The sequence below is a fragment of the Conger conger genome, chromosome 11 (genome assembly GCF_963514075.1).
Source record: "Conger conger chromosome 11, fConCon1.1, whole genome shotgun sequence".
NCBI lineage: Eukaryota > Metazoa > Chordata > Actinopteri > Anguilliformes > Congridae > Conger > Conger conger.
The window spans coordinates 5,169,334-5,196,560 of record NC_083770.1 but is presented as its reverse complement, the minus strand read 5'-3'; the positions used below and the strand labels follow the sequence as shown (position 1 = coordinate 5,196,560).

The window sequence follows — 27,227 nt, the reverse complement described above, 5'->3', positions numbered from 1 at the left end:
TGGTGATGATCATATTCCAATATTTCATGAAAAGATATCTCACCATTTTAAGCCCATAACCACTCACCACTGTAACATACTGGACATAAAACGGTATAGGTGTTGCTATAGGGGCACAGCATGCAACCAGACACTAATACACGTGTGTGAATTATATTTGCGACCACTGAAAGAATCTTTGTCGTGGAAAGGTTCTCTGGCCGATGCTTCGTCTAGCTGACCACTGGGGGCAACCCTAACTGTAATGAATTCCCAATTTTTTTGTCATTTCATCTTTCTGCACAGGACAATGTCCAAAACGTTGTTGCAAACCTAATTTCTTAAACCATATTGATCTATTCATGTTTACATATATGGTAAAAGCTGTTGCAAATATAAATGCTTGTAAGGAGAAGGGAGTGCAATTTCTGTCATTTGGTTATGCCATTTTAGAGATTGACAGTGTATGCTATTGTATATAGTGGCAAGTATCACAATTTTAGTTATTCTAATACAATAGCAATTATAACTCTCTGGCTCTGTCTAAAAAAAAAATGCTTTCTTTGAATTAAATACATTTGTATATAGGGCTTAAAGTTCTCAGGCACCTTGCCTGATTTCAGGCACAGAGCAGTTTTAAATTAATATAATACTTTATTCAATACATTGTACACATTTCCTCCTGGAGAACTTTTCAGGCTCACAAATTGAATGAACAGTGTTGCTTCTCAGCGTTGTTCCGCCCTAAAACAGCAACGCCCTCCTACTTCTCTCTAGATAGGATCCGATTCCGTTTTGCCAGATAAATGCTGAGTGGTTGCGTCGCTGTTCTGAAAAGTATAGACTTATGTGGGGCCGGACATGGCCCCGGACATGGCCCCCCTGGAAATAGGACTGGTTGTATTTGGATTCATTCTTTTCCTTGTCCTTTGGATCATGCATTTCATGTCCATAATCTACGTGTAAGTGACGTTATTTTCATGTTTTAATTCCGCTTCGATGTGTACTTGGCTAACGCAAAAGCTAGCCTATTCATAATGTACCTTTTTACGTGTAACCATCAAAGTGGATTGCATTTAGCTGACCAACTAACAGTTAAGTCACTGTTGGCAACTGATTTTTGCTAGCTAGGTAACTTTAGCGAATATTTGATTACTGTAACTTCGCATGGTGTGTTTTTATTTTAGTTTTTATTTGTTCTCAGAAGTATTAGCCAAGTTTAAATGTTGGCAAGCTAGCGTAACAGTAATGTAGCAAATTGCAGCCCGGTTATCATTAGCTCTTCGTTTTCTTGGTAGTCACCAGGTCGCTAGCTAGTTTCGCAAATGTGTTGGTACGTGTGTTGGTTGATGCAAAGTTCTGGCTATACGTTATCGAATAATCGCTGTGGAGAGCAGAGCTGCATCAGTGTTACAAAGCACTACACCTGCTGAGCCAGGACGGTCTCCCAGATTCCGTAACGTTACTACGCTGCGTTGTTCAGGAAGTTGTGTGTGCTAACTTCTGGCCAAGCTAAGGAATTTGCGGCTCCTGGTACTTTCCCTCCCTCAATGACGCCTGGGAGGAAACTGCCGGAAAGGCAGCAGGCTCAGCTCGGCAAGCCACAGATGATGTATGCATACTTCTTCGCAGGCAGTTTTTATTTAATGTATTGTGGCAACCCACAATACAAAGCATTTGTCAAATGGTCAAATTGGTCAAATTGGTATTTCTCAAATTGTGCTGCTGTGTTGACACATTCTACCCTTTGTGGGTTATGTACCTCTTCATAATCCACGAGCCAGTGGGGTGGTAATGCCAATTTCATTTCATTTCATTTCGAGGCAGGATATCTCATAGTGTTTTGACGTTATGTCCCTAGTATTAGAAAATGTAAAGCATTGCGGCAATGGTAGCTTTCTATGCGCTGCTCTAATTGATTGGTAGTTGTTGTTTTTCAGTTCTCACAATAGTGACTTGTGTTCGCTACGATGGTATGCTTGCTTTTTATTTTTTGTTCTTATGTAGCCTAAGCGTAAATCATTATATCGCGTTGTGCTGTATAAAAGTGGTTTTAGATCTAATCCATTGTCAGATTAATGAAATCGATTAATGAAGTCCTTATCTTTGTTGTAGCCTTAGCACTTGAAATTTCACTTCCTTAGGGTCTTTCTGCGCACTTGTCCCTGGTTATGGGTGTGCACTTTGCTGTATGTGACTCTGGATAAGAGCGTCTGCCAAATTTCTATTTGCAATGTACTGCTATCTCTTGTTTTTTCATCCCTCCTCCATTATTTGTTTTTCACGTTCACGTTCGATATTCAATGAAAACGTATATAAAAACATTTAGTATAATGAAGTGATATTTAGGTTATGGAAAGCTTAGTCACAATCTCGTCTATCCAACAGTGTTATCGGCAGTGGCGTCACCAGTATCGGGCTTCCGGGGATTCAGCCGGGAATCTTTTTTTGACTAGCCCCGAAAGTGTCATCGCTGCGTACATAATTGTTTGCTAACTTCCTGACTGACTACTTTAAAAATTTATCCGTGTTTCAAGCTATGCTACACTGCATTTATCATCGGAGGTCGGAGATATAACCACATGAACTGTCCGACGCCAACGGCAGAAATTGTAACACTCGTTAACTGTGCTCTGGTCTAGTTAAGTCAGTAAATGGTATATTTCCAAATGGTTTCACGTCTTTTTTTGGTATTTTTATTTTATTTTAATTTTCTAAAATAACTTTTGTGCAGATAAGATAACTTTCAGAGATCATTGGCCATAATCAGCTAACTAATAACATTGGCAACTTTGTTATCAATTGACACGCAGAACAGGCTATATGAGAGTATGTTATATTTACGATGTGTGCCTCCATGGGTGCTGCCATGGGTTGATGAATTTAAATTTCGACTTTGAGTTATTTTCTATTGAACTTTTCCTAGTATGAGGTCGGAAAGACTTCCGAATTGTCTGGAATGCAGCATTAGCTCTGCTATTGTTATCTTGACGCCGCGTGATGATCGAAGAAGGTGTTTAATTACACCGAAAAAAAAAAAAGATAAGACAGTTAAAATTGGTGTCAATTGTGAGGGACTAAGTAAATTAACGTCACGTCCCAAAAACACGATGAGGCTAACCTAGGGTATCGTCAGCATTTTACTTAGCTAGCTATGTAACTAATGTTAACGTTAGCTATGTAAAGTATTTCGCTATGTAAGGTTCCAAAACATTTGGGGACCCTTGTGAACCACTGCTGCAGAGTGTGCAAGCACTAAATAGCAATATTAACTTCCCTACTACAGTAAGTAGATATGTCAAAATTAGTTTGATGGGCAATCTATGAGATTGTTTGAGATTAGCCTACATTTTAAAATATGTGGCTCAGAAAAACAATGGGGTAAAAATATCCGGAATAGGTTTTTGTCCACCCACTAGGTGGCTGTGTACGCATCCATTGTATTATGCAGACTTCCCAACGTATTTCCCCTCCTTAAAATCTAATTCATTTATCCATCCATTATCTTAACCCGCTTATCCTGAACAGGGTCGCAGGGGGCTGGAGACTATCGCAGCATACATTGGGCGAAAGGCAGGAATACACCCTGGACAGGTCGCCAGTCCATCGCAGGGCACACACACCATTCACTCACACACTCATACCTACGGGCAATTTAGACTGTCCAATCAGCCTAACCTGCATGTCTTTGGACTGTGGGAGGGAACCGGAGTACCCAGAGGAATCCCATGCAAACACAGGGAGAACATGCAAACTCCACACAGAGAGGCCCCGGCTGACGGGGATTCGAAAGCAGGACCTCCTTGCTGTGAGGCGGCAGTGCTACCCACTGCACCATCCGTGCCGCCTCCTTAAAATGTCCATTTGGCAAAAACAAAGCTGTCATTCTAGAACAAAAGACCTACTGTTTAAATGGTTATACATTCAAACACAACTTTACTTTTAGCAAGAATAACTGCATAGCTTACCAGCTCTTAAAGAGCACGAAAATGATGACAACAGATAGTCGCTCACAAGGCAATAACAGCTTTATTTAGATTTTCACTGAAAGTTGTCCCAAGCTGCCATTAATATCAAGCAGCTATCATTGCCTTCACTGTCCTGATTTCTTGAACACTAGCAAAAGGAATTCAACTGAGGTAGTTGGCTAGACACATTTCACTGTACCTTCATTTCTGAGTGTACATATAGCTATCGGACTATTTCAGTTGTATACCTGCTTATACAGCACATTAATCTGATGTTTATTTACTAATTGTAATGTAAATGCCATCGGCATTTGTTAGATCGTTACGTCAGAGGTTGAAGGTAACGGGTTAGATGTCACTATGAAGTGCGTCCCACTAATGAACAAAATGTTTCAGCACCTCCCTGACATTGTAGCTAGTTAGTTAACTAGTTTTGGAGCAGGCACAGTTAAATTTGTTTCATCATTTCATGTTTGTAAAATTATCATCCCAGTGATATTCTCTATATGGACACCGATGAGCGTCTGGTGTTTATTAGTTAACATTAGCTGCCAACAATGTTTGTGAAGGACATGGACAATACAATCAATCAGTTCCCCCCCCCCCCACGTTTCTGACACTTTGAAGTCGAACGTCTCTGTGTCAGCTGTCATTGACTGTGCCAAGCACCTGACAAAACTGAGACTGCCCTTTAAACAGACTGTAGGATCTGGGTTATCCTCCCTTTTGAGAATCGGAATCAGGACAATCCACTGTCTGCCTGATTACATTTGGCATTACAGTCCCTACCCCAATGCAATTTCTGCATAGTTAACTAGCTAACTGTTTCTACACAGATCTGGTCGAGTTACTAAGTAGCTAAGTAACGTTACTTCCTTCAGTGGCTGTGTGGCCACCTGGAAGTATCTTACAAACATTCTGATTTGTGCTCTAGATGCCAATAGATGATGCTTAATGACTATTTACACTTTTGTCTGGTGTCACCAAATGTAGTGCAAGTCTACAAAATATGCTTTAAAACCGTGTTTGTAGGGCTGGGCAATATGGCCTATAAATACAGTCATGGACAAAAGTATTGGCACTCCTGCAATTCTGTCAGATAATGCTCAGTTTCTCCCAGAAAATTGTTGCGATTACAAATGTTCTTTATTTGTTTGGCTTGCAATGAAAAAACACAAAAAAGAATAGACAAAAATCCAAATCAGATATAATTTTACACCTAAATCAAAAAAGGGTCGGAGAAAAATATTGGCACCCTCAACTTAATATTTGGTAGCACAGCCTTTAGAAAAAATAACTGAAAACAATCGCTTCCTGTAACCATCAATGAGTTTCCTACACCTCTCTACTGGAATTTTGGACCGCTCTTCTTTTGCCAACTGCTCCAGGTCACTCAATGGCGTTTGCCAAAACTTACCTGAGGAAGCCAAAAACCTTTTGAGAGAACGTCTTGTGGACAGATGAGACTAAAGTAGAGCTTTTTGGTAAAGGATATCAACGCAATGTTTACAGAAAACAAAATGAGGCCTTTAAAGAAAAGAACACAGTAGCTACACCTCTCTACTGGAATTTTGGACCACTCTTCTTTTGCCAACTGCTCCAGGTCACTCAGATTTGAAGGGTGCCTTCTCCAAATTGCTTTTTTGAGATCTCTCCACAGATGTTCTATGGGATTCAGATCTGGACTCATTGCTGGCCACTTCAGAACTCTCCAGAGCTTTCCCTCAAACCATTTCTGAGTGCTTTGAAGTGTGCTTTTAGATATCAGAAAGGAGGGGCAGGGGAAATCAGGAGGGAGGACTAAGGTAGAGTTTGAAAAGGTGGGATTTTGCTGTTCTGACAGTGGTAGGCAAGTCATTCCACCACTGAGGAACCAGAACGGAAAACAGGCGTGAACGTGCAGCTCGACCGCCAGGTGCACGTAGAGAGGGAACCATAAGGCGACCAGAGCTGGCAGACCGGAGTGGTCTAGCTGGGGAGTAGGGAGTGATCAGGGATTGTATGCAAGGTGGGACAGTCCCCTTGGCAGCCTGAAATGCCAACACTAGAGCCTTGAAACGGATGCATGCGGCAATAGGAAGCCAGTGGAGGCCAATGAGAAGCGGGGTGACATGAGCCGACCTGGGCTGACTGGTGATCAGGCGGGCTGCAGCATTCTGGACCAGCTGGAGGGACTTGATGGCACACGCTGGGAGACCGGCTAGGAGGGAATTGCAGTAATCCAGGCGGGAAATGACGAGCGCCTGGACTAAGAGCTGGGTGGCTTTCTCAGTCAGGAGATGACGGATACGGCGTATATTATACAGAAAGAACCTGCAGGTTCTGGCAGTGGAGGATACTTGTGGAGCCAGGGTGAGGCAGTTATCAAGAGTCACCCCAAGATTCTTTGCCGTACGGGAGGAGGAAACTACAAAGTCCTCAACAGTCAATGAGAGGTCGATTGACGGAGAGGACTTAGCAGGGATGTAGAGAAGCTCAGTTTTGGCAAGGTTGAGCTTCAGGTGGTGGGAAGTCATCCACGCAGAGATATCAGCCAAGCAGGCAGAGATCCGTGTGGTGACTTGGGTGTCAGGGGGGAAGGAAATAAAGAGTTGGGTGTCATCAGCGTAAGAATGATAAGAAAAGACATGGGAAGAGATAACAGAACCAAGAGACATGGTGTATAGCGAGAAGAGGAGAGGCCCAAGAACCGAGCCCTGCAGGACTCCAGTTCGTAGGGGGTGAGAGTCGGAGACTGAGCCCCTCCAAGTCACCTGGTAGGAGCGACCAGAGAGGTAGGAGGAAAACCAAGCGAGTGTAGACCCTGTGACACCCATCCCAGACAGCGATGAGAGCAGAACTGAGAGCACACAATTTCTGCAGATTTGTCTGCTGCACATTCATGGTGTGAATCCAAAGGTGTTCTATTGGTTTCAGATTCGGTGACTGGGAAGGCCACTGAAGAACATTGAACTCATTTTCATGTTCATGAAACCAGTTTGAGACTACTTTTGCTTTGTGACATCGAACATTATCAGTAGCCATTAGAAGTTTGGTGTATTGTGGCCATGATGGGAAGCTCATGGTCAGCAAAAATACTCAAATAGGCTGTGGCATTCAACCGATGGTTGATTGGTATTAACAGGCAAGTGTGGCTAGAAAACATTCCCCACACCATTACACCACTACCACCAGCCTGGACTGTAGACCCCAGCACCATTACACCATCACACACAGCCTGGACTGTTGACACAAGGCAGGTTGGGGTGATAGAATTTGGCACTAAAAGCATGAATCTATCTGTCTAAATTACTATCTGTATGCCTCAGCAGAAATTGAGATTCATCAGACCAGGCTGCATTTTTCCGGTCTTCAACTGTTCAGTTTCGGTGTGCCTGTGCCCACTGCAGGTAAACTCAAGAGAAAATCCCAGGAGATCTGGCACCAACAATCATGCCACGATCAAAATCCCTGAGATTACATTTTTCCCCATTCTGATGGTTGATGTGAACATTAACTGAAGCTCCTGCATGATTTTATGTTCTTAATAAGTGACTGTATAAGAATTTGTTCAGATCACTTTGTCACTGGTAAGTTTACTTTTAATGCCTTCTATCGTCACTTACTCATCACTTACTGAGAGTGAGCTAAACATTCCCAAGGTCCAAGGTTCCCTCCTCGCGGTTACCGATTGCCACTTGGTATCATACCTAGTTGGCTAGATTGCTTCTACTTGATTACAGTTGAAAAATGACATGCTATTCCTGAGAAATGATTCTGTGTGCCGAAAAAAAACAAGATAGTTTTACTGGTAATGAGTGACTGTATGAACCCTGTCCTTCAAAGGGCCCGCGGACACATGCTGCACCCATGAGCATTGTTGAGTAATTGCATTTTTCACCTTTACTTCCTTCACCCGTCCTTTTCAGAAATGAGTTTAAAGCGGTTAGCTCTTCAAATCCTCTGCAGTATAAGGGCTTGGAGTAAAGATGAAATGGGTCACGATGTCTGGATAAGATAATGGGGTATTCATCAAAGTTTCACCCACTCATTCTTTGGATCGAAACTGCCAATAATTTGGATCTTTTTAATATATTCTTTATATTCTATATTATGTTCTCCAACATGGCAGAGAATCTTGTCATCAAGGAAATTGTCTCGTCATTAGGAATGATCCATACTGAAACTACAATGTGTGCTGGTAGGCTAATATGAAACTTGAGTGGTGGGTGGCAGAATTGTATGTGAAATGTATTGAACTATTGTATCATACCTTTCCAGAAAGGTCGTTCCACTTCGTTCCCACTTTTTGAAAATACAGTCCCCTCTAAAAGTATTGGAACAGCATGGCCAATTCCTTTGTTTTTGCAATATACTAAATAGACTTGGGGTTGATTATAAAAAGATGAACACAAGACAGAGTTCACATGAGTTCAGAATTTCTGCTTTTGTTTCCTGGTATTTACACCTAGGTGTTAAACTACTTAATGCATTTCTGTCTGCAAGTTGGCCGACAGAATGTTTTTGTAGACTTCTGAATTCATCCTGCGGCTGCCATTATGAGTTTCATCATCATAAAGATTAGTGAGCCCACTCCAGAAGCAGCCATACAAGCCCAAGCCATGATACTCCCTCCACTGTGCTTCACAGATTATCTTGTATGTTTTGGATCATGAGCAGATCCCTTTCTCCACACTTTGGGCTTTCCATCACTTTGGTTAATCCTGGTCTCCTCAGTCCATAAAACTTTGTTCCAGAACTTTTGTGGCTCATCTTTGTACTTCTTTTGTAATCTTGCCTTCTGATTCTTACTACTGGTGAGTGCTTTGCATATTGTGGTATAGCCTCTATATTGCTGCTCTCTAAGACTTCTTTGCACAGTTGATTGAGATACCTTCACCCCTGTCCTGTGAAGATTGTTTGTGATGTCACTGACTGATGCTTTGGTGTTTTTCCTCACAGCCCTCATAATGTTTCTGTCATCAACTGCTGTTGTTTTCCGTGGTCGACCTGTTCAATGTCTCTTGCTCAAACTAATATAGTTAAACAATTATGTGCGGAGGTAAGTCACCGGGACCTCCTCATTAGGTTTGTCTTGAGATGCGTCTGAGTTGGAGTTTATCTTCTATAGAAGCTTATATACGGTGAAATTAGGGCTACTCCCTTAATGCAACCCAATCATAATTTCTGTGTTATCCTACTATTTTCTATATTGCATTTTCTATATTTCTATATTGGCCAATATATGGTGGTATTGTTTGTTCTATCCTTGTCGTTTACCACTTATTTTCATATGACGCGAGAGATCTGCCAATCGACTTCTTGTTTTGGTACATTCCATTCTGCCGATGCATCACTTGTGATTAGCCTTGGGGCTCATCTCTGAGAGAACTCATTGTACAATCTTTGCAAGGTGGGCAATCTTTGCAGCACACACACACACACACACACACCGTTCCATTTAAGGCCTCACTTGACATAATGTGTGAGCACCTAAGGCTTGTTGCGTTATTGAATACATTTTGGCTTTACTAGTGATTTAAATGCAGACCCTCTTGACCTTACTTGCACATATGATTACATTATTTTCAGGAAATTGAAAGGAATCGCAATGTGGCCTAGTACGTTAGTGACTGAAGTGTGATTTTTTGCTTCCTTCATTAATGTGTGTAGAGGCTGGGTGTGTGAATTCAGCTGTCACTAAGAGCCTTCTTCCTCTCCCCTGTTCTCACGCAGCCGCCTGCATATCAACAGGAAGAGCGCTGAGAAGCAGGCGTACAGTAAGCTTGCAGGAGTCTCTCTGCTCAAACCACTGAAGGGGGTCGATCCCAACCTCGTCAGCAACCTGGAGACGTTCTTCGAGCTCGACTACCCCAAGGTGTGTTGCTTTTGGGCTTTACAGCTCTCAGCGGTTTCTTTTACAGTGTTCCAGGGTGAGGATTCATTCGCCCAAAATTTCCCCCAAATATTTTTCTGTACGATACGATACGATACGATGTTTCAGTTTCGTTACCAGTAGATGTGTCTGCATCGTGTTAAAGGCAGAGCTGAAGTCAAGAAATAGTAAACGTGAATATGACTTGGGGTCTTCTAAGTGCTGTATCGAGCTATTCATTTCCATGTCCTACCTCGATTGGCTAATAGTTTTGAAACACATCCTGTGTCCCCTTTGCTGGTCAAAAAAGCACATTCATGAGTCACAAATCCTACTGTAAAAAAAGCGGGGCCATTCCATGCCAACTCCAGGAGGAGGTTGCACCACAGCACCATTTTTCTCTTGTTCTTTGTGTGGGTAGACAATTATGAGATTCCTGAAAACGTGAGCTTCATACTCCATTTCATTTCCCGGTAGAGTCATTTACATTTGCCAGGTGTCAAATTGTTGTGGTACGAAATGTGATATTTAGAGGTCCATAACTTTGTGAAGAAAAATCCGAAATCTTTGTAAATTGGTTTGTGGAGATAGAAATGAGAAAATGTCTTCTGATTTATAAAACCTGGCATACGCATGCTGATGCGCAATTTCCTTTTATAAATCCCAAATCAACTTGGAAATAAATAAAGCAATGCATTGTCATTAGGCTATTTATCCATTGGATATTAAAAGCGAAAATTCCCTGCTTTCAGCAAGAAATTGACCATGTTATTTTCAACCACAATTGTCCCGCGCCATTGGCAAAGTTTCCCGTTACATTAAAATATATCAAATTGTATATAGTGCAGTCGACCGATTAGGGAAACCCTATGTATCACTGGGTCATCCCAATTATGCCATCTGAAAATACCTTTTTAACATGTCACAGGTGAGCATCGTCTGATGAAACAGATACACAGTAAAACAACAATATACTTGAGTAATATTGTAAATAAATAACAGAAAGTGAGAGAGATTACCGGCTCTCTTACACTGACCCAGAAGGGGGGGGGGGCTTTACCAAAACAAAAAGACATGAAGCTGGCCACTAAGATTTCAGTATTTTGTCTTCTGATTACCCCTTGTTGACCTTGCTGTAAGACCGGAATGTGCTAGCTACCCCCTTCTAGGAGAAGCAGAGACATTAAGGTCAAAGGCTGTCTGTCTGCTGGGGTGTGAGAGACAGAGAAAGACTGCTAGTAAGCACTTAATTCAGAAAGTGGTCTAATTGTAATAAAGATTATAATCAAATGTTTTTTTAATCGTGATTGTCTTCATCTTAACACACATTGTCAATTAAGAAAATGACCCTTACACATCCCACATGGATGGCATCACGACGCTCAATGAGGGGTGTGGAATCCCCGACCTGTCCACCAATTCCCTCTGGGTCAAAATCTGTGAAGGAAACTGGTATTGGCCAGTTACTGTAGGTTGGTCGCTCTAATGTTGGGCCCAATTCAGCACACAATTCCAAGAGAATTGCTCTTGGGAATCGAATTGATGCCCCAAGTCCATTATGAAAATTAATTTGGGGAAAAAAAAGAGACATTTTGGTTTTTGGTTATGTGCTTTATTGGTAACAAAACAATTTTCCGCTGATCGTGATATTAAGTGATATCATTAGCAAGTTCACCGTTCACTCCAATTTTATATAGAGTCAAAGTAATTGAGTGAAATTGTCATTAGAACACATTTCCTTTATTTCACTACTTTGCCTGCAGAGTCGCTATTTCCCTCTGCCACCATAATGTGCGTATGCATGGGTCAAAATTTCCGTAAATGTATGCACATTTCCTCGTCAAGTTAAAAATATATATATAAATCCCAATTTATGCTTAGAAAGTGGCATACGCACATTTAAAGCCCTTTTTTGTGCATTCGCAACGGTTATAAATGAGGCCTAGGTCTCAGGCCATCTATCTGACATCTCTCACCGTCTTCCTGACCTTGTCTTAACGTCGACTTCCATTTATCCTTCATTTTCATTTCACTTCATTTATAATAATGTTTCTGACAGTGGAAATAGGTACACATGCAGTTGGATACTTTAGAAGGCATGGAGTTATTTCAGAATAAAAAGTTCAGCCCTGGAATTATACTCACCTGACTCAATGAAGCCTCAAAAAATACATCACCTCGCTCAGGGCCTTAGTAATCATGTTTTTAAAAAGCAACAGAGAATAATCCAGAAGGGTTTCCAAGCTTTTGCATAGGGCCCTTTTCTTTAAAAAGAAAAGTCATTTATAAACAGTAGAAAATAAAAATAAAAAGCAATTTTGCTTTAATATTTGCAGAAAGGTGTATTCTACAGGAAGACATCTGGTAGTATATTACAAACCACCTGTTCCCCATTAACATCCTGCCAGAGACTTGTGACATAAAAGTATCCTAAAGAAAATTATTGTCATGCGCATTTCATTTGGGATATAACATGTTTAACTTTGTTTGCTGGCTTTGTTTGCTTTACAAAACTGTAACTAGCTTTAATTATTCTTACAATGACCTCTATAAGTCTTGGAAAAAGGCTTTTAGGTGTCACTCAACAGAATACGCACATGTTTGACTCCTGAGAATGTTGGCATGCTAATATTTCTGAACAGCAACATGTAGATTAACTAACTAACATGGTCCGCCTACGTTTTTTAATGACACAAAATTGCTGGAGTGCATTATGGATGTGACATTTGGACAGAATTTTTTTTTGTGTTTGTGTTAGTATAAAAGAACCCATTTGAGATTCCCAAATAGTCATTTTCCAAAACATTTAATTTTACAGGGACGTTTTTGTATTTAATTAAAAATAATATTTATTTACTTGAATTTCATTGAATTATTTTTGAAAGAATCTTATCTGTACAGAATGTTATACAGGTGCCTGAGACAGTACTGTATGTTTAAATAAAAAATGAAAAACATACTGTCAGAATATTAATGGATTTGTTTTTATTAACCTCTTTTAAGATAAGGAAATGTTAAATTTCTCTTTTTTTCTATTTTGATCTATATATATATATATGTGTCTCATCTCTGTACTTCTTTGCAAATTGTAATCTCACCTTAATTTTGTGGAATAGCCTTTATATTGCTGCGCTCTAAGTCTCCTTGGCATGTTCGATTGCGATACCTTCACCCCTGCCCTGTGGAGATTGTTTGTGATGTCACTGACGGCCCTGTGGAGATTGTTTGTGATGTCACTGACTGATGTTTTGGGGTTTTTCCTCACAGCTCTTACAATGTTTCTGTCATGAACTGCTGTTGTTTTCCTTGCTCATCCTGTTCGATGTCTGTTGCTCAGTACGGCAGTGGTTTCTTTCTTCCTCAGGACATTCCAAGTTGTTGTACAAGCTGTTGTGCAATGAATGGCTTGCTTTTTCCCCAAAAGCTCAGGTTTTTTCCAACACAACTGCAGTCTTCACAGGCAAAAGCTAAAACGAAGAGTAGACATTCAGAACGATTTATTGTTTAACCAATCAATCTGTGCAACTAGAAACACCTGTCAGTCACATGTTCCAATACATTTTCTCACCTAGAAATCGGGTGGCCTGATGCAAATGATGATCTGTTCAAAGCTTTAACAAATCTAGATAAAAATACCAGGAAATAAAGGCTGAATAGGTACAATACTTAAATATTTTCCTTCAACAGTATGAAATCCTCTTCTGTGTCCAAGACCATGATGATCCAGCTGTTGACGTCTGTAAAAAACTACTTGGAAAGTATCCTGACAGGGATGCCAAGTTGTTTGTCGGTAAGCAGCATTACACTCTTTCAGATATTTCACTGGATGAACATTTAGCATTTTGGTGGCATAAGATGAGTGACTCAGTGAGTGAGTTTAGGTAGCTAATACACTGCCAGAGCACTCAATCAGCTGGAGCTAAATTGTTTGTGGTGTTAAATTTTGGATGATTTTATCCAAATATAATTGAAGGTGTATTAACCCCTTCCCCGCCAATTATTTTGGAAAAAACCTGTCATTTTCAGACGATAAAAAAAAAAAGATATTTAATATAGTATTTTTTATGCTGATTATTATAACTTGTATAAAATTTTTTTTAGACGTGTTTACTCGTCCATGACTGAAAAAAACACCTTCGGTAAAAACGTATATACTCGTCTCCGCTGGGGAAGGGGTTAAGACTGCGGCAAAGCAAGCATCACATAAAATGTATAATGAGACTAACCCCTTAATCTTAGCTTTCAGGTTCAATACCAGGCTCCAAAGATGGTTTTTTTTTTTTTGCACAGAGAATACACACGTCTCAACTTAGTCTTGCTTGAATTTCAGTTTCATTCTGAGTCCGTGTCTCATTCACTTGCATGCTGAAACATGCAAGGATGGAAAAACTACGCACAGCAGTATGGAGCAAGCAAGCAGTCTACTTTCCCAGAGGTTTTTTAAATTTCCCTTTGTACAGTTGCAGTTGTTCTTTTAAGTCGATGAATAAATACAATAAACAGGTGTAGTACACTCTTTTTTATTGTCCAGGTGGTAGGACTATGCATCAGTCTCTGCAAGTTGGTCCGTACATTATTTTTTTCGTTTTTATGGTCACTGTAGTATTGTGTATCCACCACAGGGTGGCGACAAAGCTCAGTCTCAGTTTGACCTACTAGCAGGTACCATCACACATCTACAATGTTAGTCATTTCTTTCATTTTTAAATGTTCATTTATTTACTTTAATTAGTTTATCTTAGCCATCATAAAATATCAGTAGTCAGTGTTTGTTCAGTAACTTGAAAATATGTACTCATTATGAATTTACATATCCAAAAAGTTGTAGTTTGCTCTCACGCTCGCTAGATGAAGGCAGTTTTAATTACGTTTGGATATAGCTAAGACGATAAAACATTTAATTTTCGACAACTCATGACCATTTTTTATTTTATTAAATTTTTCTGGCAAAAAAAAGCAACTAATGTCAACCAAAATGTGTAAACGTTGAACTTTTTTAAATCCAATCAAAATACTAGCCAAATAACATTTGGACATCAGGCCAGGATTTATCTGTATGCCTGAAATATACGAGCTAACAATAGCCTAGTTCAGAATTCAGATGATCATGAAGATGGAGGAAATTTAATTGGGATAATGACAGTGAGGAGGGGCTTGTTGGGTTTGGTTTTTTGATAAAACAATGTTTTGATTGGCTTTCATCCTGTGTGAAATGACCATTGTGGAATTCAAACAGCAAAATGAGTTTTGAAGCAAACTTAGATGAGTGAGGAGATGGACAGAACAAATGGAAGCTAGGTTAACGTTACCACTACTTTACCTCAGGGACATTAGGCTAGCTAGCTAGACTTTGTGAAATGAACTCACTGGAGGAGATTTAAACCCAGTCACTGCCAAAAGACCAATAGCTAATGAGCAGGTGGCAGAACTCATAGCAGAATTTATTTTCACTCCCGGACTTGAAAACAATGACAAATAAATAATCAGCCTTCCAGTTCAAAGCATTCCGTTCCCATTCAAAGCATTCGTCTCATGGTACATTAACAAATTTGTTTTTTGCGCAAAGGTAGCTCATGAACACAATGACACGCCTACCTTCTGCACATAGTTAAAGACAACTTGTAGGCCATTGCCTGAATGAACGTTCTGTTATCAACTCTGATCAACACTACAGTTTGGTGACAGTTAATATTTAACTTGCTTAATATTTGGAGTAAAAATATGCTGTCGTGCTGTTCTCAATTTTGGTCATACATGAGATGAGGGCAGATCTGTAATCTTGAAATAGTTGTCTATGATTCAGATATAAATCTATAATGCGTCACAATGTGCATATATGAAAAATTTTTTTAAATATATGGTCATCAGAGTTATAATGTTAATTTATTAATTTCTTAGCCCAGGCAAACAGCCTGCATATATAGGTCTAGTGAATCCATTGTGACAGTCTGCTTTGTAAATATTTAGGAGGAAAGAAAGTTGGCATCAATCCCAAAATAAACAACCTGATGCCAGGATACGAAGGGGCCAAGTATGACCTGGTCTGGATCTGCGACAGTGGCATTCGCGGTAAGAATTTGATTATATGATTATATCCCAAGCGAGAGCTATTCATGGGAATTTAAGTCATTTGTGGAATGTTTGGGGATTTATGCTCTTATCAATATTTTAATATATCGTAAGTAATGTTTTTGAATGTATTTTTTAAAATGTATTGGACCTATTTGACGAGTCACTGACAATAATCTGCACACATTGTTAGGGAGAAAACCAAGGGTTTTAAGAAAACATGGCATTGATTTAAGAAAAATGTATTTATTTTTCAAATGCAGTTCAACACTCACTTGCGCCACTGTTTAGCAAAAATAGCAGATATGGGACCAAGTCCCTCACAGGTTATGTCAAGTCCAGTCCCAAGTCAAGTTGCTACCTGTCTAATAATAACATTGCTGGTCAATTTATTGTCGTCTTCAAAAGGCACATTGACAATCAGTTGAATTGGTATTTTAACCCATTAAGTTTCAGGGCTGGGCCGGTGACCGTTTTTTCCACAGTGCAATATTTAATCACTATGGTAACAGCATATACTGTTTAAAAGCGTTAAAACTCATGGTTCTATCTGTGTAACCTATTCTAAGATGCCATTGCTTTAGCGACAATACAGTTCCTCATTTTGTAACATGTGGGTGGTAAAACAAGCGTGGGGGGAACTCGCATTACCTTCTCTGCATTTTGAAATGTCGATAGAATCTTTACTTTACTTAGTATTTCTCTGGAGGAATTATCATTGCTGTCCGTTTCACCGTTGTATACTTCTACAAAACTGCTTGTGCATGAGGAATGTCATTATCTACGTTTAGTATAGGCTTTCTAGAACATGATCCAGCCTTTTTTTTACTACCTGGAACTTACTTTACTACTGCTTCTCCAGGATTACAGCATTGATTTCTGTACCCACAGCAGCCTAATTTCATGCAGATATTAGGAAAAGTCATGGAAAGAGGGGAGTATTGCGTTTGCACAATTTTTACATAACATCATAATGGAGAGAACAGGCCATTCATCCCCTACAGTGTACCTACTGCCTAGTTTCCCTAAAAGCTAAATAGCACCGTATCAAACCTGGTCTTGAAAACCCCCAGTGTTTCTGTCCTGGCAAGCTATTCCACACAGTGACCACTCGCTGTGTGAAAAAATACTTGCTAATATCTGTGCGGATTTTATCCGTTGCCAATTTCCATTTATGCTCCCTTATTCTGCTAACTAAACTCACCCTGAAGAATCGGCTAAAGTTCACTTTGAGGCTTTTAAACTCACTAAAGGGATTAACAATCAAATCCCCCCGCAGGCTCCTTTTATTAAACTTAAAGAGATTAAGCATCTTAAGTCTTTCCTCAAAACTTTTATCTTTTATACATGGAATACATGTTCATGGTTGATCTATGGGCTCCATGTGTCAGTTTTTTAGTTCAGTGGACCTATTTTACATATATACATATTTACACTTTAAAAGTTTTGAATACTTTGTAATTTCAAAAAGTTTCTTACTTAATTGATTTATTTTAACCTCTTACAACACTGGTCCTCTCAGTTTGAATGACCACATTTGCTGAAAATGCATTGATGTAGTGAATGACACTTCTACAGCAAATAACTACAACCCACAATGTAAGTCCATTGATTCCATATGTGCCTACCAAAAGAAGAAATGTTAGGTTGTAGCCTGCATGAAAGTTTAACGTCCATCAACACATCAGTTATTTTGTTAATTACATTGAACATGAACCCTCTTCTGGTTCATGTTCAATGTTGCATATTGAACTGAAGGCCCTATTGGTTTATTTAAACAAGCAATTTCCAATAGCCTAAACAACTTAATGGAAAATCGGCGCACACGTCCAGGAAACGCGTGGAAAAAAACAACAACAACAACTTTTATCATGAATTTCCGCACTTTTCTGACATATGGACAATATTCTCAGCATGTAAAATATATATTTGATCAGGGCACCACCAGTGCTTCAGTGTCACTGTGGTTGTATCACATAACAACTGGCTGACGCAGAGCACTGGGACTGTGGTCATGCAAGAAAAACAGATTGGACATTTGAACATTTGTATATGAGAACTCAAGGACATATCACAAGCAAGTAATGAGTCATGTTTCAAGTCATAGTCACGAGTCTTGAATTTCCAATTTGAGGCTGAAGTCAAACGTAATCCCTTACACTACTTTATATGAGTAATATATAATGTAATTACTTTAGGATTACTTTCTTTAAATGGGTCCTTTAGTTCAAATTAAGTCGTTTGACAATAAATGCACAATGGTTTCAAAACCGCGTCAACCTCATTTAAAAACTGTTATTTCAATTAAGTTGTGAAATGACTTCACTGTTCAAAGTTTGGGAAAATTCCCCAAATTTGTGAAAATTACAGAAAGTAACCTGGGCAATCCCCTCCTTTAAGCCCAGCACTAAGACACCTGATTCAACCAACTAATCATGGCAATAGTCCAGGCCTTGATAGAATCGGGTGTCTTAGTGTTTAGGGATAGAACACAAACCTGCACTCAGAACAGTCCTTTCGGATAAGTTTGAACACCTCTGTCTTGCACGTAAACATTTTTCTATTTTTGTTCATAACTTGAACCAGTGCCCAGTGGAAACCTTATTCAGAAAAGAATGCGTATAGAAAATGTATCAGTTCAAGAGTACATGTAAATCTATTTGGGCTGCATTGATTTGCCATGTTCTTTTGCAGTTAAGCCAGACACCCTCACTGATATGGCCAATCAGATGACGGAGAAGGTGGGGCTTGTGCACGGTCTCCCGTATGTGGCAGACAGGCCAGGCTTCGCTGCTGCTTTAGAACAGGTGAGACATAAACGGTGAGAATGTATGACATTATTTTAGCATTTTCTCTCAGAAAGAATTCTACACACATGTGGGCAAGGCAGGGTGGATTGAGGGGTGGTTCTAGAGGGGCAATGGTGCTTCAAAGTCATTTGCTGCATTCTGGGGCATTGAAACCGCCCACAAAAAAGCCTTTAGACAATGAGTATTAAGAACCAGAAATAATTTATGGCAGTGATCAAAATACTCTTAACATTTCATTTTCTCTGAAAAGGACTACTAAAAATGAATATTTATGAAAATAAACTCCAAAAGAAAATAAAAGGATTAATCTCTCACTTCAGGGCTTATGACTTGATTTAGAATCTCACCCAATGAACAGCACACAGTTTTGATAGCCTAATCACCAGATGTCGACTGGCTGCTTAAGAATTTCCATACTGCAACAACATTTATGAACAGAGAGCCAATTTGTAGTCCAGTAATGAAGGATAGAGGAGTTTTTTTACAGCCTTGACAAAGTAGGAGGTGATGCGTTTTTATACGCTTGTTGGTGCTTCAGTGGTGTCACTGAAGCCACGTCTCTCCCTGTCCCCTGATTGTCTGGATGTAGACAGGTATGACACACTATAACCACGTCTCTCCCTGTCCCCTGATTGTGTGGATGTAGACAGGTATGACACACTATAACCACGTCTCTCCCTGTCCCCTGATTGTGTGGATGTAGACAGGTATGACACACTATAACCACGTTTCTCCCTGTCCCCTGATTGTCTGGATGTAGACAGGTATGACACACTATAACCACGTCTCTCCCTGTCCCCCGATTGTGTGGATGTAGATGGTTATGACACACAGGGCACGTCTCTCCCTGTCCCCTGATTGTGTGGATGTAGATGGTTATGACTGTCCTTTTACACTCTGTCCTCTGGGTGGATGACGAATGGTGAAAAGCTCCTAAGTTTGCGGCAAATTGCTCCGAGTGCACTCAAGGAAGTTAATTTAGGAAGTCTTTACCAAAAGACACAATGTAAATTAGCATAGTTGTTAATATGCTATATGTTTTGAATGGCAATGGCCAGTTTACTTCAGAAAAAGGCAGCACAATCACTACTGTAAAAGTGCAAGCCGTAGAAATGACAAATATTGGATTAGATCATATTTAAGACACTGGCTCAATTCTCAAAACGGTGTTTTTGAAAGTGTGCGCGCTCTCTTCTAGGTGTACTTTGGAACAGCCCACCCACGGTCCTACATCTCGGCCAACATGACCGGGTTCAAGTGCGTCACAGGCATGTCCTGCCTGATGAGGAAACGAGTCCTCCACCAAGCCGGCGGGCTCATCGCCTTCGCCCGGTACATCGCTGAAGATTACTTCATAGCCAAGGCCATTTCCGACAGGTGGGCTGGGTCTAACGACAACATGCCACACCCATATTATGTTGGGGCTCACCCATTTCTCATTCCAGAGCAGCGCTCCTTAATATCGCAACAGGAAAAGCGCAGCTCATTTTTTAACCCCTACTTGTCTGTCTTGAAGAAGTAACGTCAATATTTTGTATCTGGCAGGAATAGAACTGCCATTGTTCAGTGTAAATAAAAAAATTAAATTTGGTTAATATGAGAATTTCTCATGAGCAGATTGAGAGCTCTACAGCCGCTTCACACCTGGTAGAACTGAAGTATTCATGGGCAGGCCCTTCAACAGCACTTCCTGCTTGTAACCATTTAGTTTTTACATTTTAGAGGAAGCGATTCTCCAGACTGTTGTCCTTTTGGGACATTAGTTACAAGCTTAGGCTATAGATTCCCTTTTAATGTTTTCTACATTAGCTGTATTTTAGAAATGCTACATCAACATAGATTTTCATTGTGGGGGGAATGTCAAATGTCTTGGTTCTGCCCTTTGGAAAGTCTAAAAAGCTGCTGTTCCTCTTGAGTCATTAGAGTGATCATGACTCTGATTTCCACAGAGCTAGTTCAAAGCCTTAATTCTACAGAATTGTAGATTATATCAAATTATTTTATTCAAGTTCTTTTTATATACTGCTGGTGAATTATGGGGATGAATGAAGTTATTTATAATTAATGTAATTTATTTTTATTAAATCATTTTCTCTATGCAGAATTGCATAATATCTTGATTAGATTCACCAACAATGTGTTTAATACCTCCCTTTCTCTCAGGGGATGGAAATTCTCCATGGCAACACAGGTAGCTATGCAGAACTCCGGATCGTACTCAATCTCACAGTTCCAGTCTCGCATGATCAGGTACAGACTGTTCTCTCAGCACCTTGTTGTATTTGTGCAGTCTCTTACCCAGTGCTTGCTATGAATATGAATGTATTCATTGATATGTTTGATAAGGATGGTGTTTTAAATCATAATCTTGTGGAAAATATGAAGGAATACATATCTCAGGTTTAACGCCTTAAGTTTCGCTCCTTTTCTTGAAACAAGCTTGACAATTTCTTACCCAAAATAAAATGGATTGTATTCTTGAACCCTTTTGACTACAGGCATATAATCCAGGTCTATTGTGGAAGCTAGCCATTTGGGGTTTTTGTCCTCGAGTCAGAATTACTCCAAGTATTACTAAAACAAAGTTACAGAAGCTTAAGCTTTTTTCACACTGAAAAGATTTTCGGTTTTTGACTGGATACAAACTGGCAACTGGGTGACAATCAGCTATTGTGAAATATTCATAGGCCATTAGGAAATAATGTTCGATCAACCGATTTATTGGAGTGTCTGTCTTAATAACATGCACTATGTATAACGTGAGTAAGTGTAAAACCGTTTTTAAGTGGTCTAGAATAAATCGGAAAGCCATGAGACTACGTACAGATAGTTATCAAGTTAAAAGAAAGTGAATAAACACTGATACCACGGCTAGAGAGCGAGCTCTGTTTAGTTTGTTTGGTTTGATTCCAATCTGACCGACATGTCATTTGCACGTTAGAATTGGATGGATTATTCTATTATCATAAGGCACAGTTTCAAAGCAAAAGCCACTTCTAAAACTGGCAAACAAGAATAAAAGGTTAAAATGGGCAAAAGAACACAATTATAATTTTAAACCCAATTTTAGGACATGGATTAGTTCACAAAAAGGATCAAAGTATTTATTACCGTTTATAAACGTTGGCTAAACGAAAACTGAGACTCGTTCTTTTGTTTTCATGTTTTCGATGTTAGCCAGTGCCTAGCTAATCCCGGGTGTGTTGCGTTTGGCACCGTCCACAGGTGGGCCAAGCTGCGGGTCAGCATGGTGCCGGGCACCGTCTGCGAGCCTGTCTCCGAGTGCTTCCTGGCCAGCCTCATCATCAGCTGGGCGGCCCACCTCCTGTTCCGCTGGAACGTCATGGTGTTCTTCCTGTGCCACTGCCTGGCCTGGTTCATCTCCGACTACATTCAGCTACGAGGGGTCCAGGTGAGTGTCACCTTCCTGTCTGTCCTGCTCTCAAGCACTGCTACTGGCTTTCAGTACCTGGAAACGGGAGTATTTTCTTTTTTCCAGACACCACCTGTTAAAGCAGGTTTCTTATGTTGTTCTTTGCAAAAGTGGCATTGAAATAAGTGGGATCTTTTTATTCTATAATGTGGGTTTTCACTGCATGGCTTCTCTTGTCTATTGCTCATTTCATCTTCATTCATTTGCTGTAGTCTTTGAAGGTAGAATAATTAAAAGCACAGTTTGTTCAATGCAATGTTACATTGTCGCAGTAGACCAGGGTAGTACTCTACTCTTCCCTACAAGTGTGACGCCCACTCGTCCCCATCGATGCAGCAGCATGTTCAGCGTGATTTTAACTCTAATAGAGTTTATTTCAGCCCAGTGTGGCCATGTGGTCTCATATGAGCTCTGTAATCAGGTTTCTATAATAGAATCACGTAATCTGCATCCGTTATTTTGTTCTGTACATTTTTTAAGAAGACCATATTGCTATTGTCGGTGGGACTGTAGGAAATGTGTCGAGGGTTTCTTTCTTCCATCTGTCTCCCATCAGACAGGATTAGCTTGCAAATGTCACTGCATTCTGCCAACAGTTTCCGAGCATTTAATTTTTCACTTCCATAGCCTCAGTGTAGGAAGATGTTGCCTGGAGAGTTAGAATGTTACTAGAACAGGCCCTTCTTTCAAAGTTTTTTCTCTTTTTTTTTTTTGTCCCTCTCCTTCCTTTTCACCACTGTTTTCTGGCAGAAAATGGGAGTGACCTCTTGTAGAATATCCCGGAATCATGCTTGTGAACCCTAATACAGTCCCAAAGCGTCCATCTCGAGAGAGAAAGAACGCATTCATCCTGTCCCACTACCCCCAACCCCTATCCCACCCCATCTCTCCCATATGGATCTTCTCCGCAGGGTGGACCCCCGTGCTTCTCCAAGCTGGACTACGCCGTAGCCTGGTTCATCAGGGAGTCCATGAGCATACAGATCTTCCTGTTGGCGCTGTGGGATCCCACGATAAGCTGGAGGACTGGCAGGTACCGACTGCGTTGCGGTGGTACTGCCGACGAAATCTTGGACGTATAACCTGAAGGGGCCAAAGACTCGAGGCAAAGAGGAAGCCGCAGAAATGGCAAATGCGATGAAGCAGAGCTAGAGACAAGACATTGCACTTTGTGGGGCAGCCGGTAGCGTAGTGGTTAAGGTAAATGACTGGGACCCGCAAAGTCGGGGGTTCGATTCCAGGTGTAGCCACAATAAGATGCACACAGCCGTTGGGCCTTGAGAAAGGCCTTTAACCCTGCATTGCTCCAGGGGAGGATTGTCTCCTGCTTAGTCTAATCGCGTGCACGTCGCTCTGGATAAGAGCATCTGTCTAATGCCATTGATGTAATGTAACATAATGCATTCGGAGGCAAAAAAGTATGACATTTCCAAAGTGCATTAACGGAAAAATACAACCTCAGATTTTAAGATTTTCTTTTTTAAATAACTGCACTTTTTTTCTGCCCGCAGTATACAGCTACCCTGTTTTCTGTTCCTCGTTATACCAAAATCGGTTATTATAACAAAATGAGCGTCCCTCTGGATGAATCTTGTAGTTGTAGCGGTGTATACAAAATAATGGAAACATAATTATGTTGCATTAATATGATTTTCATGGTTAATTTACACATGGCCTGTTATTACATTCTCTACTGTGGTTTCATGTTCCCTGGGAATGTATTTTCTTGATAATTCATGAATTTGCCTTCCAATTATTCTGATGTTCCAATATAGAAAGCAACATTGTAGAATGATTGGCTTGCATTGGAAAGTTATTGTTATTTAAGATTTTTTGCAACAGTTTACACGTGCATCTCAAAAAATTAGAATATTGTGGAAAAGTTTTCACTTAAATGAACATACATTTCAGAAGGTCGAGATTTCTGTCTTATGAATCCTTTTTTTTATTGGTTTTATGCAATATTATAATATTTTGAGGTACTGGATTTTTGAGTTTCATGAGCTGTACACTGTAATCCAGATTAAAACAAAAAAAGGTTTGAAATATTTTTCTGTTACATGTAATGAATCTAGAATATAAAAGTAAAAAATTGAGTGTTACAGAATGCCATGTGAATGCCAAAGGTATTGTGGTTTTCATTGAACAGTGTTTCTGATCTTTTTCTATGAACAACAGTGTTTTTCAACAGACACACATTTCTGGGCCAGGTTTGGAAGGGTCTTTCCACATAGGAAGCTTTTTACCAGCCAAGTTGGGCTGAACAGCCCGTTGCCGTCAAACCCTTTTTTATGTTTGTTTAATAAATAGTTCAGGTGTGAATCACCACTGTGTTTGTTTGTGGATGAAAATATTAAACAATTCAGCCTTTTGCTTTTGATTCTTGTAACTTGCAGTACATTTGACTTTTTTGAAAGTACATTTTTTTTAACAGGACTGTACATTTCTTTTCTAAATTGCGGTCTTTTGCCTTCCTTGCCATTTTGCTTAGCAAAGTTTTGTTAAAGAAAATGCACTGCTGCTGCAATTAGACCCCTGTGTTAGGACAAATGTATGTGAATGTTTCTGTTTGTATGCACATCTGGGTATAAATGTGCCATGGTGGTGTCCCATGAGCAGTATAATTATTGCCTCATTTATCATCCCAATAAAATGTGATTCTTTGTGATGTCCAGTAGAGAAAGGGAGAATTCTTCTCTTTTTGGTATTCATTGAAAATGGTTGGTCTAAGTGTATGGGTTCGGAGGACCATGCACGACCGGGAAGGGGAGCTTTTGTGAAACGTGAGAGTGCGGTCCAAGGTCGGAGTGTGACCATGAAGGGGATCCTTCAGTGACTCACAGTGAGGTAACAACTAATAATAAAGTTCAATAAAAATCCGGAAAAGGTTTCACGGCAAACTGCCAACATAAAGCTACCTTGAAACAAGGGAGCGAGAATAAGAAAACAGAAATAAAGCAGGCGACTTCCGACCCACGACCAAGACCAACCAAATAACCCTCCGCCTCACACTCCTCTAGTAATCCCAGGAGCACCCATCCAAGGTGAGGAACAACAAGTAGATAACGCGACTGCCTACTCAAGGGCAGCCCATCCTGGAGCGGAAACCAGACCTCTAGCCCTACTAGCAGTGAGAGAGCCACCAAAAACCAGGCCAAGTCCAAATCTACGGGCCATTCCTACATCGCTAACCATATGGCACACAGCACTACAGACCGTGCAACTCAGCATGGCTGCAGTGCTATGCACAGCATTTTGTAGAGTAGTATGTTCAGAGGCACACACAGCCCCAAACATAGCGCAGGGAACAGTAAGGTGTTCAGACTGCCTTATAGCTCTACCCACTACACAGTGTTCATTTGTGGCATTATCGCCCTACCCCCTGTGCTGTGTTCATAATGGTTTCAACAGAAAAGAGAAACAAAAATAATTGCCCAAAGCCACCCAGTCTCCCGTACTTCTACCGACCGGTAAGCCAATCGTATACAAGGCTTAGTGAATAACCTAAAACTGACAACAAACTTAGACCGAATAAGGCTCCTGCCTCCAGCTCTTTATTATGACAGAGCAGCTCAACAAGGTGAGCATTGAAAATACACACATAACTGCAGTATTAAGTTCAGCAACAGGAGAAATAACCCCAGCCCAGGGTGGAAACTCTAGCCCAAACTAAAGGGTGTTTCTGTGTCTCTAATTGAATAAGAGTAACGCAGTTCTCAACGGACTTGTACTTTCTATGGGTAACTGAAAAGATAAGACGTGAAAACAAAAGTAAGCGTGCATGTCAACTCCGCCTCCAGCTAACCCTGAAGTGAAACGGCTGATACGTGAGGCGAAAACAAATTTCAGGTAGACAGACCAAAGGGCCGAAATTTCAGGCAGTAAGTCTCCAGGCTAGCAACCAACCAAATGCGGCAAAGAACGGCACTCCATGAACTTGGATACCTAGCTACAGGAAGAAAAGGATTTGTTTTACTTGTCTTTCCACTATCATATACCTTTCGTATTGCATAACTGATAACCTAACTGCCGATATCAAACTGCCGAAGTGTTAGGCAGCGAGACCCTAAGCTAGAAACCCCAAAACGGGTTCCCCAAAATCTACATCAGCCCTAACTATGGAAAGTCCCAAGAATCCTCTTAATTTTAAGGGATCCAGTCTCCTGACTCTCTCTATCGGTTTTGTCAATGACAGGACGTCAAATGTGACACAAAGTACGGGTCTCAGAAAGATATATAGATTAAAAACACCTGTTTATGATTAACCACTCGTTATGCAATCAGCGATAACTGGCTACTAGTGTGAGACAGGAATGTGACGGTAGTGCCCTCTCGCAGCCTCAAGAGATGATGCCCAACTAAGCAAGGCAGCCCTGACCAATGGTCCAGTTGGCTGATGTGGATCAGAGCACTGCATAGAACTGCAAACTAATCGCTGTTTCCTGTTGATGCTGTTTCCTGTTTGCTGTTCTAACCAGAGCTGCTGAACTTTGCTTCTATTTTTGACACTATACTCTATATAGTACAATGTATTCCTGGAGCTAGATCGACCGACATCGCGGCAAATTTAAAAGTGCTGGCTAAGGGTAATTGTAAATTTTAGAAAATTGTTATTCATGTCGGCACTGACGATTGAAGTAATCTGAGATCACCAAAAATAATTTAAAAAATAAATAAACGGATGTCTAGGTCAGTTATTTGCTCTGGTCCCATCCCCTCTCGGCATTGGTGATGAAATCTACAGCAGATTAACATCACTAAATCACTGGTTGTCTGTTTGGTGCCCTGCAAACGGTGTTGGCTTCATAGACAATACCTTTTAGGGGAGGCCTGGTCTTTTGAGAAGAGATGGTATTCACCCCTCGTGGGAGGGTGCTGCTCTTCTTTCTAGAAATGTATCGTATAGTCTCAGAAATTCAATTTCTTGACACACCAGAGCCAAGGCCAGGCAGCAGACCTTCTGTCTTAGACAGATTTCTGCTTGTTCCCAAGAACTGCTGCCCAGGTTTCATACTATTGAGATAGTGTCTGTGCCCCGACCTATATTAAGCCTTGCAAAAAAGCCCATCAAGGGTGTTTGTATGGCTAATAAAAAAAAAAAAATCAGATCCTGT

General features: G+C 40.4%; 1 protein-coding gene across 1 annotated transcript; it reads left to right on the top strand.

Annotated features, from left to right (window-relative positions):
• The first annotated feature begins 777 nt into the window (after nt 1–777).
• LOC133141210 (ceramide glucosyltransferase-like) lies at nt 778–24,783 on the top strand. The gene is made up of 9 exons (XM_061261675.1): nt 778–941; nt 9,663–9,804; nt 13,489–13,591; nt 15,769–15,870; nt 18,565–18,677; nt 19,879–20,057; nt 20,844–20,930; nt 21,906–22,092; nt 23,025–24,783. The coding sequence occupies exons 1-9, from the start codon at nt 841–843 to the stop codon at nt 23,193–23,195; spliced, it is 1,185 nt and encodes a 394-aa protein (XP_061117659.1). The 5' UTR covers nt 778–840; the 3' UTR covers nt 23,196–24,783.
• Nucleotides 24,784–27,227: the final 2,444 nt, after the last annotated feature.

Coding starts and splice junctions, on each gene's coding strand:
- LOC133141210 (XM_061261675.1), top strand. CDS start 841: ATGGCCCCGGACATGGCCCCCCTGGAAATAGGACTGGTTGTATTTGGA. Junction 9,805..13,488: donor TCGAGCTCGACTACCCCAAG/GTGTGTTGCTTT, acceptor TTCCTTCAACAG/TATGAAATCCTCTTCTGTGT. Junction 15,871..18,564: donor CTGCGACAGTGGCATTCGCG/GTAAGAATTTGA, acceptor GTTCTTTTGCAG/TTAAGCCAGACACCCTCACT.